Source organism: Mustela putorius, unplaced genomic scaffold (assembly GCF_011764305.1).
Source record: "Mustela putorius furo isolate JIRA1106 unplaced genomic scaffold, ASM1176430v1.1 tig00000095_pilon_pilon_pilon, whole genome shotgun sequence".
Taxonomy (NCBI): domain Eukaryota; kingdom Metazoa; phylum Chordata; class Mammalia; order Carnivora; family Mustelidae; genus Mustela; species Mustela putorius.
In genome coordinates this window covers 8055202-8070440 of record NW_025421280.1, presented here as the reverse complement: position 1 = coordinate 8070440, position 15239 = coordinate 8055202, and the positions used below count along the sequence as shown (strand labels likewise).

The 15239-nt window shown below is 41.7% G+C and overlaps 1 protein-coding gene across 18 annotated transcripts in view; it reads right to left on the bottom strand.

Moving 5' to 3' along the window:
* The window catches only part of MAGI1 (membrane associated guanylate kinase, WW and PDZ domain containing 1), a 636195-nt gene that overhangs the window by 75785 nt on the left and 545171 nt on the right, over window positions 1–15239 (bottom strand). For all 18 annotated transcript variants that reach the window (XM_013053627.2, XM_004738316.3, XM_004738317.3 and 15 more), the window contains 5 exons: window positions 14307–14364; window positions 11084–11232; window positions 8686–8778; window positions 3232–3414; window positions 2049–2669 (listed from right to left, as the gene is read on the bottom strand). In XM_013053627.2, coding sequence (XP_012909081.2) covers window positions 2049–2669; window positions 3232–3414; window positions 8686–8778; window positions 11084–11232; window positions 14307–14364 — 1104 coding nt within the window. The remainder of the gene's footprint in view (window positions 1–2048; window positions 2670–3231; window positions 3415–8685; window positions 8779–11083; window positions 11233–14306; window positions 14365–15239) is intronic.

The following is a 15239-nucleotide window of genomic DNA, read 5'->3' as shown; positions in this document are numbered from 1 at the left end:
TTGTCATCATCATTATCATCATCATCATCACCATCATCACCCACCACCATCATTACCATCAACCACTACAATCATTACCATCACAACCAGCACCACCACCACCATCATCATCATCATCACCATTACTTCATCATTCTGAAGCTCAAGTCACTTTCTACTACATTTCAATCAATGCTGAAAAAACAAGGATCTGTGCAGTCATGTGATCTAGGTACAAGCAGAGAGTTAAGAATGGCGTTGCTAAAGAGAACAGGTTAAAAAATTAAATCTGCTCAGTGGCTTTTGTAACTGTTGAAGAAGGGTTGGATGAGCATCTCAGTTCACAGAGACAGTTGCTCTGAATTTTGGATTTTCTTCCAACAACCCCAGTCATTCTGACCACAGAACTTCATGAGAGCATGAGAACACAGCTGCCGTGACACATGTGAGCTCCTCTGTTGTAATGGAACCAAGAAGAAATAAAAGTCTAGTTCCTGATCTCTTCTCAGGAAGGCCAGAGTATGCTGTGCATGAAGCAAATCATGTTGGCAAAGACTGAGGGAACAACCAATCTCAGGCCCATGGTGTGAGGTGATCAATCAGCACGAGTCACAAGTACATATCCAGGAGTAAGACATTTCAATAGTAAAACTATTCCTCAGTGCGAGGTCCTGGGAGTTCTTGGTGGGGCAGAGGTAAGGGATATAGGCAGCAGAAAGAAGAAAGTCTAATGTCTCAAGATTTAGAACAGATTTCTCTGAGATCCTTCACTACTTCATTAAAATGTGGGTATGCTGAGATATGTTTTTCAAATGATTGGTGGAGAGCTGTCATTCCTACCAAGTATAATTGCACACCCATTCACTTATTCATTCATTCACTCAATCTCTTTTCATTCATGAATGTCTAGCACGAGTCAAGTATTGTGTTAAATGCTGGGATACAACTGTCAACATGTAGACATGAGCCTATGATATAAGCCCTGCTTTATGGATCTTATATTCTAGTTAAAAAGAGCAACAACGAAAAATAACTAAATACACAAAACAATGAATTGTGATGATAATAAAAATGAGGTGATAAAGGCTAGGAAAACACGGAGTGCTTCAGTAAAGATTACAAGGAGCTGGGGGACTACTTTTTATTTATTTATTTATGACTTCTATTTGTTATATTATTTATTATATATTTTATTTATTATTACTATTTATTTTAAAAAATTTATAAAAATAATAAAGGTTTTATTTATTTCTCTGAGAGACAGAGAGAGCACTAGCCGGGAGTGGGGCAGAGCAAGAGGAAGAGAAACAAGCAGATTCCCTGCCGAGAAGGGAGCCTGATGTGGGGCTCAATCCCAGAACTCTGAGATCATGACCTGAGCTAAAGTCAGAAGCTTAACCAACTGAGCCATCTAGGCACCCTGGGGGACTACTTTATTCTTCTTTTTCTTTAAGATTTTATGTATTTATTTGACAGAGGGGGGAAGGGGACTACTTTAAATAAGTAATCAAAGAAGCCCTCTCACAAGAGGAGACTTGAGTGAGATTGAGCCAGCCAAGTGAATAGCTGGGGAAAGAGCATACCAAGGAGAGGGAACAGGACGTGCAAAGGCCCTGAGACACCCAGGGCTTGGAACTCTAAAGACACTCTGGAAAAGAAGCCAGGTGGCTAGAGCACAGTGACGAGGGGAGAGGACTGTGAGATGAGGTTGGAAGAGTTACCAAGAGCTACATTTTGCATGCACACTGTGCAGGCCAGGTTCAGAAGAATAAGTACTGAGATAAAAATATTAATGATTTTTTAAAAGCACAATGTGATTTACATTTAAAAGTTTCACTCTAACTGCATGCATATAGCATAATATACAAACACAACCTTTATTCTATAGAGGTTATTATTTGGCAGAATTAGGAGGTATTTTGAATACATTTCCAATACTTAAATAAAAATGATCTGAAAGAGTAGACATTTATAAAGCCCCCCAAAGTCACCTGAGGACTGGTAAATTAAACAACCGATCCTGGGTTAAAAAAAACAGACAAATCATAGAACAAAAGAAACATACATACCTCCTCGTTGCACCAACAACGTGACCTCACTTCCCTTTGGACATTCGATCAGCATATCCACAACTTGGTTGTGGGTTAGAGCCTGCACATTCTTCTTATTGACTTCCACTATAAGATCCCCTTCTTTCAGGCCACGGCACCGTGGACTGTCCACAATCTGTTTCACTCTTTGGCCCCCGCCACCAGGGCTGTCTGCGATAGTAAAGCCAAAGCCCATTGGCCCTTTGACTATATGAACAGTTATGAGTTCCGGCTGAGTGGCTATGGAGGAAGCCAAAGAGACAGTGTCATTGGGGTAACCATGGGAACCGTTTGAAGCCACGTCAGCAGGGCTGCTGGGCCTGGCGTCCTTCATGCCATTGACTTTGCCTGTTTTACTGCTGTGACTGGCTGGCGAATCATAGGTCTCCTGCCCATTCACAATAATTGGTTCTTTATCCAAAATGGCTACCGAGGTCACTAAACTCGTATTGGGGTCATCTGGGTCAAAAGGCAACGGGTAACCTCGGCAGAGTTCAAGGTCCACGCTGGCACCGATGGGAATGGACTGGAAGATTTTCACAACTTGTGCATGTGTGTGTCCCAAAACACAGGTGTCATTCACGCTGACAATGACATCTCCTGCAAAAGAGAAGAGTTTCCGGGTTAAAAAAAAAAAAAAAAAAAAGATAGCCAAAAAAAGTTCTATCAACATTATAACATAAGATCCTACCAATAGGAAGCTGAACTAAAAGGAATTTGGGGGTGGCATCACAGGGCACAAAGAGACTGCTTCTATTATTTCTTTTGACTGCTAATAAGACATTCTTGTAGCATCTAGTGTCTTCTGTGCTAATGAGAATATAATGATCATTGAAACAACACTGTGATTTCTTCTTTAAAAAAATTCTTGCTGCAGAAATCCAAGATTAGAATTCTTCTATTCAGACAGATCTAATTTTTTAGTAAATAACCGTTTTACTATATTCAATAGCACCCTAACAGTGCCCCAAATTTCAAATGGCTTCAAAGTTCTGCATCTCTACCAGGGACCGCATTTCTCTAGTGGAGAGATCTTGCAGACTCACAGTGTTTTAAAAAAGCATTTATAAAGCCATGCAATCGTGATGCTGTTTTCTCTCATTCGGGGGCTGGGTGGCAATCTCACCGCACAGGAAATGCGAGGGCCATGTGGTTTCTCTACCTGTTTCCATCTTGCCGTCCAGTGCGGCAGGACCATCCAGGACCAAGCTCTTGATCTGCAGAAACTCATCAGGTTCATCCCCTCCCACGACCGTGAAGCCAAACCCACGACTGCTTTTCCGCAGCTTCGTGTGAATGAACTTGCCTTTCAACTCAGAAGGGTTTCGTGTAAAAAAGGGTTTGCCTGGATGAAAACAAGAAGAGTATAAGGAATGTCACTACGAGTGAAAAGATGACTTCGGTAAGCATTGACACAACTTAAGGATCACGGTCTGAGCTCCTGTGCTTCAGGTGTCTTAGGAAAGTCCTCTCTTGATTGCAGTAATAAGGGGGGTCCCAGACCCCTTTGTTTAAGAAGGGGGATATGGTCCCTATAGGGTTTCAGCATAGAGACCCAAAGTTAAACAGAAAAGAATGGAACTGATGTCCATCCTCTGAAACACTTCTTGGTTTCAGTTCATGTAGTTTGACAGCAATTGCGCTGCCACAAGTTATTAACACAAGATGAAATAGATCTTTGCATCTTCTGTTTTGCTATAGTTTCTATTTTGAAGTACAACCTCCAATGTATTGCCTTGGGCTTGGCTTCTACTTGTCAAACCAATACAGCAAAAACTCTTGTTATCTAATCAAACAGAAAACACATTCTGAAAATACATAGAAAATACTAAGAAACATACAGTCACAAAGAATGATTGATAAAAACATAGAATCACTGCTTTCAAATGAGAAGAGTCATTACTTTGAATTGAATTCTAAATTTAAGTCATTTTTCCTATTAATTTTCATCTTTTAACAATTCATAAACGAGCCCAGATGTGTCCACTACTAAAATTTATTGTTTGAAGAAGTTTAGGACGCGTGGCTTAAAATATTTCTTTAAAAATCCAAAACATCTAAACTGAATAAATTAGTTACTAACAGCAGCTATACACGTCCGAATTCAGTTGTCTCATCTAAAATAAATTAATAGCTATACAGCTAAATAACTTCCAAACACACTACATATGGTTTTAGTGAGTTTCCCTGAGGATACGCACAGTAACATTTTGTACACAAAACAAATTTTATTTTTGGTTTTGTTAGGCATTTCTCATTGAGGAACTTACTGGAATTTCTCTGGATATCCCAAACAGTGGACATAATTTCATGTTTAGACTTTTTAAACTCTCCTAATTAGACTTCCCATCTCCTGCCCTCTGCCTGCTGTAGCCTCCCCATCTGTCCTATTTCTTTTCTATCCAAAAGTGTTATCCAAACAAAAACAAAACACCCAGGAGAAAAAGTCTCCATATACTCCTGCACCAGAGCCTGGCACCCAGGAAAGAAAGTTATTTTTGGTTAGCTATAGCGAAAAGGCCTTTTTCAAAAGGTCTCTGGGCACACATACAAGTTTTAATTGCATATTTCAAAAGTTTCCGGCTTTTAAAAAGGCTCTTTTAAATTGCCCAGAGTCACAGCTCTGCTCACGAACCTCCCCGTCACTACAGCAGTCCCAAGGCTGGTTGGAGGTGACAAAGCACAGCCCTGTCCCTGTGGCTAACGAAAGGCAAGGCTGAAGCCTTCTCCATGCAAGGTCGTCCGTGGAGGCACCAGAAAGGTGGTGTCAAGTGCACTGGGGGCTTGTGGGGAGGCCGCTGCTACGGCGATTGTCATGGAAAATTGAGGACTGGGTGTGTGGGAACAGCTACATCCTTAGGGAGTTTGGAGAGCATGAAGGGAAACGCATTTCAGTTACGCAGAGACACCTTCTCAGTGAGGCTTACGTCCTCTGACCACCTTATTAAAAACTGCGATACCGGGGCGCCTGGGTGGCTCAGTGGGTTAAGCCGCTGCCTTCGGCTCAGGTCATGATCTCAGGGTCCTGGGATCGAGTCCCGCATCGGGCTCTCTGCTCAGCAGGGAGCCTGCTTCCCATGCCCCCTCTCTCTCTTTCTGCCTGCCTCTCCATCTACTTGTGATTTCTCTCTGTCAAATAAATAAATAAAATCTTTAAAAAAAAAAAAAAAAAAAAAAACAACTGCGATACCTCCTCCGACATGCCCCACCCCCCTTTCCTGCTTTATCTCTGTCCTTCACCTTTACCACCATCCCACACGGTAGACATTGTATCTATCGGTTTGGTGATCTCATTCTCGCCCATCCCCCTGCACAAAGGGCCCTGCAGGTGAGTACACACACACCCCAGCCCTGTAAGCTCCAGAGGATTTCTGCTTGCACACCCTGCAGGTAGAATACTGCCCGATTCACTTCCCGTGCTCCAAACATCTGCGCTGAATCAATGAATGAATGCACAACAGCACAAGGAAAGCCGATGGAACGTCTTTGAGAAGGCGGGAAGAGGTGGTGGGGTGTTTAAGCTTCTCACCCTTATTATAGGCAAAGTTAGCAAATGTGAAGAAAATGTGCCTGGCAGTTTAACTGAATGAATTTTTTTTTTAAAGCCATTAGCATATTTTGAACTTAGAAGGTTTCCAGCTTAATAGAGACACGAGCAGAGCAGCGCTTGGAAATGACACCGCTGACTTCCTTTCTCAATGCTTCCCTAGGGAGGGACGATCACAGGGTTTCACATTCACACACGGTTTATTACGTCTCACATGTGGGTGGGTCATCCAATAACAGAGCTTCGGGAGAGAAGCAGTCTTCTCCCACCAGCAGTGGCATTTGGAGCTCTCTGCTGCAGCCCTGTGGTACATGTCATTTTCTCAGACTTGTCTGCGGACAAGTCACCGGTTGTACCATCTTGTTATGTACGAAAATCACCTGAACAGCAGCTCATGTTTTAAAAGTACTCGTGTGGGGGTACTTGGGTGGTTCAGTGGGTTAAAGCCTCTGCTTTCAGCCTGCTTCCTCCTCTCTCTCTGCCTGCCTCTCTGCCTACTTGTGATCTCTGTCTGTCAAATAAATAAATAAAATCTTAAAAAAAAAAAAACTCTAAAAAAAAATAAATAAAAAAAAATAAAAGTGACAAACCATAAGTGACTCTTAATCTCACAAAACAAACTGAGGGTTGCTGGGGGCAGGGGTTTGGGAGAAGGGGGTAGGATTATGGACATTGGGGAGGATATGTGCTTTGGTGAGTGCTGTGAAGTGTGTAAACCTGGTGATTCACAGACCTGTACCCCTGGGGATAAAAATATATGTTTATAAAAAATAAAAAATTAAACATGCAAAAAAAAAAAAGAAAAAAGTACTCGTGTGTAGGGACTATTCTAGACTCGATCAGGATCTTTGGGATCTTGACCTAATATTCTGCTCTTGGACGACCCCAAGGAGCTTGCTTCCTTGCCAGGTTGGTACTGTTCTGGGCACCTATGTTTGTACACCCTGGACGTGTGACGTCCGGCAGCACGTTCTGTGACACGGACAACACTCCATAGCTGCCCTGTCCGAAACGGCAGTCGCTAGTCACAGAGAGATCTTGAGCCCTCGAAATGTGGCTAGTGGAATTGAGGAACTGAATCTGTCATTTTTATTTTTCTAACATTTGATTTTTTAAATTTATTTATTTGACACAGAGAGTGAGTACATAAGCAGGGGGAGCAGGAAACAGAGAGGGAGAAGCAGGCTCCCCGCTGAGCAGGAACCCCCCCCCCAATGTGGGGCTCGATCCTAGGACCCTGGAATCATGACCTGAGCAGAAGGCAGTCGCTTAACCAACAGACCTACCCAGGTACCCCTGACTTTGTCACTTTTTTATTGTAATGGATTTAAATGGCAACATGTAGCCAGTGACATCTGTACCTGGATGACACAGATTTCGAGTGTGTAGGGAGGTGTCCCCCCCATACACAAAAGGACAAAAATGTAACAAACAAACAAAAAAGGTTTTAGCCAGCAGTTTAACTGCTCCTACCTAATAGCAATGAGGATTTAGATCAGGTGCTCTACCATTCACTGTCTGTGTGGCCTTGGGCAAGTCGCTAGAGCTCTCTCTGCGTGTGGAGATAATGGTGGTACCAACCTCACTTTTGAGGAGAGTTATAAGGAATACCTGTGGCAGATAATACAGGTGAGGTGTTTGGAGGGGAGGGTGCCCGGTAAATAAGGATAGCCGGATGGATAAATGGGTGTTGTTATTTTGGAAGACGGTGTTGGTGGAATGCATGCTGTAGAAATCTCCAGAAATCTCTAAGCACCAGCCAGAATTCGAGAGGTTTCTGCAGAGCAACTCTCTTGAACATGATCACTTGCGAGAATGGCAGGTGCACTGCCGACCCAAGGAAAAGTGGTGAACTTAGCAAAATTCATTATCAAGCAGTCTAGCCAAGTTCACCACATAGCTTCTTCCCGAGAGTACCACAGGCTGTGAGATGAGGACACCGAGGCAAGGAAGGGAGACAGCGGGAGGTGGCAGAAGAAGTTTTATATTTAAGAAGTACCAAGGAGGCCAGAACCTTGCTGTCATGAATGTTATTAGCTGCTGTGTTCTATCTTTATTAAAACCATTAGCACCGTAAAAATGTGTACCCAAGCCAGGAGACGTTATCTTACATAAACTGGTATTATTACCCATCTCTTCACAGGACCAGTGAGCAAGGAAACAACTCCTTTCTCATGAAAATTATAATGGAGGGATGGAAATTAGAGAAGAGTTTTTCTACGTATCTTTTCAAATCTAACACAAAGATACCTCCTTAACAATGCACGGGGAATGAACATTAGTCTTTTTAGGTCTGTACCACAAACATTCCCCAAGTCTATTGAATATAATGGTCGTTCTGTTTTTCTTATTTAAAAGAGAAAAAATAAACAACAACAACAACAACAAAAACCTTCTTGAATCTTCTCTATCATGTAAAAGTAATGAGGCCAAAAGCGGCAAGATTTTGGAGCTATCAGTTTTCAAAAATGAACCGGGGCGGCTGGGTGGCTCAGTTTTTCGTTAAGCGTCTGCCTTCGGCTCAGGTCATGATCCCCGGGTCCTGGGATAGAGTCCCGCATCAGGCTCCCTGCTCGGTGGGAAGCCTGTTCTTCCCTCTACCACTCCCCCTGCTGTGTTCCCTCTCTCGCTGTGTCTCTCTCTGTCAAATAAATAAATAAAAACTTAAAAAAAAAAAAATGAACCTCTCTAGGGGCTCCTACGATTTGTGAATGTAAATGAGTGGGACCCAATGAAACATTATACAAGACGCATAAATACCAAATTACACCAAGAATAGGGGATGAACATTTAGAACCAGAATGACACCAACTCATTTCAACCGTGGCGAAGCTCAGAAACCCTAATGGCAATTTGTCATCATTTTCAGAGCATTATAATTAGCTGCAAAAATTTACACGAAAAAAGTTCCTCATCTTCTCGACAAGTCTGATTAACAATACATGCAGAATTTCTAACCTTACGGTTTTCACTATCAAAGAAATGATGTGGGAGTTACAAGTTCCTTTATTTTATTTTATTTTTTCAATTTTTAAGCTCAACATCTAGCCGTTATAAAAACAACTTTACCCTGAAGTGGAGCTTCTCTGGCGGGCTCCGGATTGCTTGGAGGGTGGTTTGGAATGACAGGAGGCACAAGCGATGAATGATCTTCTGTCCATTCTATAAGAAAAAGAAACAATGTTCTGTTTTTCCTTCAAGCTGCTAATCAACTCACTCGGGACTCACCTTCTGAATTATACAACTACCCAAACCGATAAAACCAGGCACAGAGAGCTCCAATTCAAAAGAAATGCACATCTGTCCCCACTTTTTGTTAAGGACATCAAGATTCTCTGTGTGTGTATCTCTGTGTGTGTAACTGTCTGTCTCTCTCTCTTAAGGCCGTTGATTGTCTGTCTCTCTGGTAAGAACTTTGTCTCTCTCTCCTAAGACCTTTGAGAAAAGAGGTATTGTGATATGAACAATAAAACTTCAGTTCTCTCTGGCTGGAGAGTCCAAAGTGAGACCAAATAAAAAGTATCGGGAAAGATACACAATCAACTGACGCCAGCCCAATAATGGAAAAACTTCTCTAATGGTATTGAGACACCAGCTGAGCGTCTGCTCATCTGAGGTGGTAAAGGTGATTTCAGCAGCTGCCCGAGGTGCTGTCCTCCATCGTCTCTCAAACCCTAGTGGGACCCCTCGCCAACACTCCTGTGTCTTAACTGTGCTCCTAGTCCCCTTGGAGGCCCAGAGATACCTCACTGTGAGTGACTCCTGAGAGGTACACAGTCACTTTCCAGCCAAGCTAATACATTCAACGGTACGCTCCCATTCTCTAAGCAGCACTTTCTAACACCACAAAGTTTTACCAGCTCGGAAAAATATATATATATTTTAAGACTTTTTTTCTTAATAGAAAAGAAATGCAGGTAGAAAGGAGAACTTTTCCATAGGTGCATACACACACACACTCACACACAGATACACACACACACTCTATCCAAACGCACTCTAGAGGGGGCCTGGCTGGCTCAGTTGGCATACCATGGAACTCCTGATCTCAGAATCATGAGTCCTATGTTGGATGGAGAACTTACTTAAAAAAACAAAAAGAACAAAAAACAGAACAGTAACATACAACCTATGGCAGTGGTTGCCCACCTAGGGCTCAGAGGCCGAACTGGCCTTAACGTCTATTTGTATACAAATTTCGAGCCAAGGATGGTTTTTCCTATTTTTAAATGGTTGAAAAAAATTAAAATGGGAAATACTTTGTAACCCATGAAAATTACATGAAATGCAGATTTCAGTGTTCATATATAACGTTTCACTGGAACACAGCTGCAACAATTCATTTGCATATTGGGTATAGAAACTCTTTCACACCGTAAGGGCAGAGATGAACAGCTATAATAAAGACTGCATGAACAGCATATCCACTAAAATAACCACTAGCTGGCCACTGAAAGAAAAGGTTTACCGACTTCTACTCTATGGTCTATATTTATTATATTCAATATTATAATAAGAAAAGTACTATATTTGATTTTCATGTGTTTGCTATTTACACATTATATGTTGAGGGGTTATTAAGCCTATCATTTTAAAAGGTTGCAATGAAAAACTAAAAAACCCTATTAATAAACAGATGACTGTTAATCAGATCTATTAATAAAAGATGGCTAAATGAAGTGGAGAGATTCATAAAATGGAAAATTATCCAACCCCTAAAAATTAGAGGGTAAGTCTATATTAACCAGCTTTGAAATATGTATAAGAAATAAGTTTAAATGAGAGCATGAGGTCACAAAGCTAATATATATGTGTGTATATATACATATATGCATGCGCACCCGTACATATAAGTTATGATCTGATCTTTGCTAAAATATGCATCTATGTACAATCCTAGAAAGATTCTGCACTATGTTTATCACTGAGAGTGGGATGCGAGCCAGCAGGGGAGAGCTCAATATTCTCCGTTCTTGAACTGTTCAGACTTTTGTAAAGAACATGAACTCACTTACAGTTTTCAAAAAGCATTTCAAATTACCAGCTTTTTCTGACTCCTACATGTCACGTTCCTATGATTAGAAGCTTGTTTCAGACACAGGAACTCCTTCTAAAGTGCTCAGAGCAGTCTGGCTTTACAGACCAGTTGGTATTATAGACATGCTGGGGTAACAGGAAGTTCTCCAGTTTGCCGACAGCCTATTTCTAAATTAAAGTGGAGAGCTGGGGCGGGGGAGGGGCTTGGGATTGCACAACCCCCCCACTCCCCTCACCCCACCCCCAGCTGGTCTGGGTTCTGGGCCAGCAGAGTTCCAGCAGAAGCTCTATTGTTCCACCCCTGCAGGACAGCAGGTCTGCCGCCAGGCAGGAGGATGTGAACACAGAAGCCGGTTCTGACCACACGGGGGTGTCAGCGTCCAGGCTTTGCCCCAAGCTCCTCTGCCCACACAATCAGGGGAAAGCCAACCTTCTGGCTGCGGCTGCGGTGGCTGCTGGGTCTGCTGGGTCTGCTGGGGCTGCTGGGGCGGCGGCTGCGGTGGTTGCTGCTGCTCCAGCTGCTTCTTCCGTTTGGCTTCTAGAACCGGGTTCTCATACTGTGTCTTCCTGTTAATGTGGCTGCAGCGGGAGGCAGACAGTATTCGGTTAGGAAACATTTCGTCCCCCAAGCAAAATGCCTGTCTGGCCAAGGCCCTTGATTAGAACCGAGCAAAGCAGGTGGTCTGAGATGCTGAGCATCCCGTGTCCAGGTATAGTTAGGACGAGGAAGAAGACATGAATACTTACCACATCCTGACTGCTTTGATGTTACCTGTTTTTCATGCAAAAATTTTAAAATCTTCAGTAAAGTCCAGAAGATAGGTCCCATTGTTACTCCCTTTTTCCGGTAAGGAAAGTAAATTCCCGAGCAGTTAATAACTCACCAAACGTAACATAGCTAGTAAACATGGATGAGGCATGTACGCTCAGGTCTGCCTGCTTTCAAATCCCAAGATTTTAACCACTGACTCTTCCAAACAGCCAAGAAAGCACCTTACTGAGAGAGGTGCTTTAATTCAACAGAGAGTAAGTAGATTGTTAGAACGGTTTTAAAAAATGAGATTAAAGGGAGATACGATGTTGTGTGTAACATGCAAAGCCAGAGGACTGCGTGACTTCCTACCGCAGTTCACAGGAGCAGAAGCACTCATCCCAAGTTCAAAGAAGGGCTCTACCAACATCTGTCAACTATTTTGATCAACAGACATAGAGTCAGGATTAAAAGTCTAAGCCCTAGGCAAAAAAACTCCAAATGCCGCATACCTGAGCAAATGTGATGTGCTCAAAGTGACAAAGACCCAGATATGACAGAAGGCTCCAAAACTCATAAGGCCACGGCAAAACAAAAAGGCACACACACACACGCGTGCATACATACATATACATGTATATACATGGTTTTCTTGATATGGCCTTAATGTATATACTCATATAATTACACAAACATATACACACAAGCATACATACATTCTTTATTTTTTCCACCAAAATCATACTTCATTAGAGGTTCGGGAACATACCTATTATGTGATTACAGTATTCAGAAATCAAAATATTTCTTAAAGGCAGGCTTGTCAAATAGGGTAATTACCTTTCACTTCTAGGACTAGTTACTTACTTGCTAACTCTTGTAGGCAGTTTCATGCTAAGAAATGGCTTAACATAGCAGGCAGGTAGAGCTGCTAAGACACAGGGCACAGGGACAAGGACCAGATGGGAAAGTACTAACATTCCCCTCAAATCAGGTCTATTGGGGCACCTGCGTGGCTCAACGGGTTAAGCCTCTGCCTTCAGCTCAGGTCATGATCTCAGGGTCCTGGGATCAAGCCCTGCATCGGGCTCTCAGCTCAGCTGGGAGCCTGCTTCCCCCTCTCTCTGCCTGCTGCTATGCCTACTTGTGATTTCTCTCTCTGTCAAATAAATAAATAAAATATTTTTCTAAAATAAATAATAAATAAATAAAATCTTTTTTTTTTTTTTTTTACGATTTTACTTATTTATTTGACAGACAGAGATCATAAGTAAGCAGAGAGAGAGGGGATGAAACAGATTCCCCGCAGAGCAGAGAGCCCGATGTGGGGCTCAATCCCAGGATCCTGGGATCATGACCTGAGCTGAAGGCAGAGGCTTTAACCCACTGAGCCACCCAGGTGCCCCATAAATAAATAAAATCTTAAAAAAATACATATCAGGTCTCTTTTTCCTATAAAGTTGTTACCGCCTCTTCCCCTTCTCTCTTAATGCACAAATAAGTTGAGGGATAACTCCAAATGAACCCCAGATAGACAGAAAGCCCACTAAACATCTGAAAGAAAGATGATCTGCAGGGTACACGATGGAACTTTATTTTCTGAGTATCAAAGAAGAAATGGAACTTGCTTTTCTAATGTCCCAAATCACCAAATCCTTTCTGTTAGGTACAGAGGTACCAATGTGAGTACTGGCCAAGGACACTTGCTATATTGAGCTCATAATTTTTTATAATAATAAGATACTGAGCATTTTACAATTTCCATCATATGCTCTTATTGCCAGGGCATAATCAGATGACTTTTCATTGCAAACAGAATAAGGGCTAGAAAGCTGGCTAGTTATCTTCATTGCACCAGGTAGGGTTATGATGGTAGAATATTTATATAGCATTTGTTTCTTTCAAAGGATCTTTTATTAGTTATTTCTCATCTCTCTCAGAGCAAGTGACATAGAGTTTATCTGCTTCAATGTCCAATCTCTTGGGTTTCCCTTCTTTTAGTACCTCCTAATAAGAGATGGTTCTAATGAATGGACAAAGTGTGTGGACAGTGCTAGAATAAGGTACATACTATGGAGGTCTTGAGGGTTTAAGAGACTAAAAATGGAAAAATGGAGCTATATGGATGGTCCTCTGGCAAGGGAGAGGCAAAGAAGCATACAAGGGGAGGCGCCTGGGTGGCCCAGTGGGTTAAGCCTCTGCCTTTGGCTCAGGTCATGATCTCAGGGTCCTGGGATGGAGCCTCACATTGGGATCTCTGCTCAGCAGGGAGTCTGCACCCCTTTGCCCCTCTCTGCCTGCCTCTCTGCCTACCTGTGATCTCTCTGTCAAATAAAAAAATCTAAAAAAAAAAAAAAAAAAAAAAAAGAAGAAGCATACAAAGTCTTGCAACTTGGGCCAGTTCTGAATTACCTTCTTCATTCTGATGACATTTCGTATATTAGTAAGATGTGTCTGGCCCTTTTAGAAAGTCTGAATGAATAAATAAGTAGTTACTAAAAAGTTCAGACCTCGGTAGGGCAAAAGGTAGGCAAATAGGTACTACAGAAGAGAACACCTATCCATTTGGTTTGCTTTTCTTATTCATTCATTCATTCATTCATTCATTCAACTAATACTTAGTGAGTCACTGCCAGGACAGTGCTGGGCCCTGGTAAGATAGCGGTAAACAAAAGACACAGCTATCTTGCCCTCATCAATTTTAGAATATAATTTACTCTCTTCAGATTTGTGGAATATTTTCTCATTCACTATAATGTGCATGTATATTTTCATTATAAAACTGTTATGTTGTTGTTATTAGTATCAGTTTGTACCTTATAAAGACGACAGACTCTGTTCAGCATAAATATACATAATTATAGAGGAGTACAAACTAAAATATAGATTAATATCCACTTACTCTACATAGTAGATACCATAGACAGGGTCTTCAATCTTTTCCCAACCAGCAGGCAGTTCTGAAAAATAAAGGAACATTTAGAGCAGGAAGGTGCATATTCTTCAAGAGCCTAAGGATTTTTAACAACTGAGTGAGGCAACAAGAGAAAGACTCAAAAAAAAAATGCCTTAAATCCAATGAAAACCGTGTATCCTAACAACAACAATCTAGAAGGCAGTCTTATATTTATTTAACAGTGTTTTTGTCTACATGAGGAACAATTCCTTACTGGTATTTTGAACGAGCTAATAAAACTTAATCAAATGTAGTCCCAGATGCCTTTGTGCTGAATCAGCTACTAAAGAGATTTTAATAGAAATATAGTTAAAATTTGCCTTCAGTGGCTGACTTATACCTTAAATATTTACAATTTTCTCATTGTATTTCTAGACCACCCTACCATATAAACAAAAATGGCTGAAAAATTAATGTTTCTTTTCATTTTCAATACAACAGTGCTGCTTTTGCTCTCTCTGGAATAAAATGAAATTTGCATCTTATTAACTCCTTGTTTCTAATTAAAATACTGCCAATTAAGTAAAAGATGGAGTTGAGCTTTCATATAGCAGGCATCCGTCACTCAAGTGCTGTATTCAAACAGGCCCACCTTCAGGAGCACTATGCTTGGGAAAGCTGAAACACAGGTCCCGCCCTCTAGTTGAGGTGGAAGCTTGACATTCCTTTCTCCTGCTTCTGTAAAACGCCACTGTGGGATGTGTGTGCCTTTCGGAAAACTCGCCCATGCTCTACCGGACTTAATTCCATAAGGTTTCCTACAAAGGCTGGAACTTTATTAACTAGCTAATAGTGAGTTTTGCCATAACAAAAACCTACTATGAAAAAGCCCATTGCCCCAGATAATCTGACTTGCTGAAAGAAGCCACCAGGTTGTGT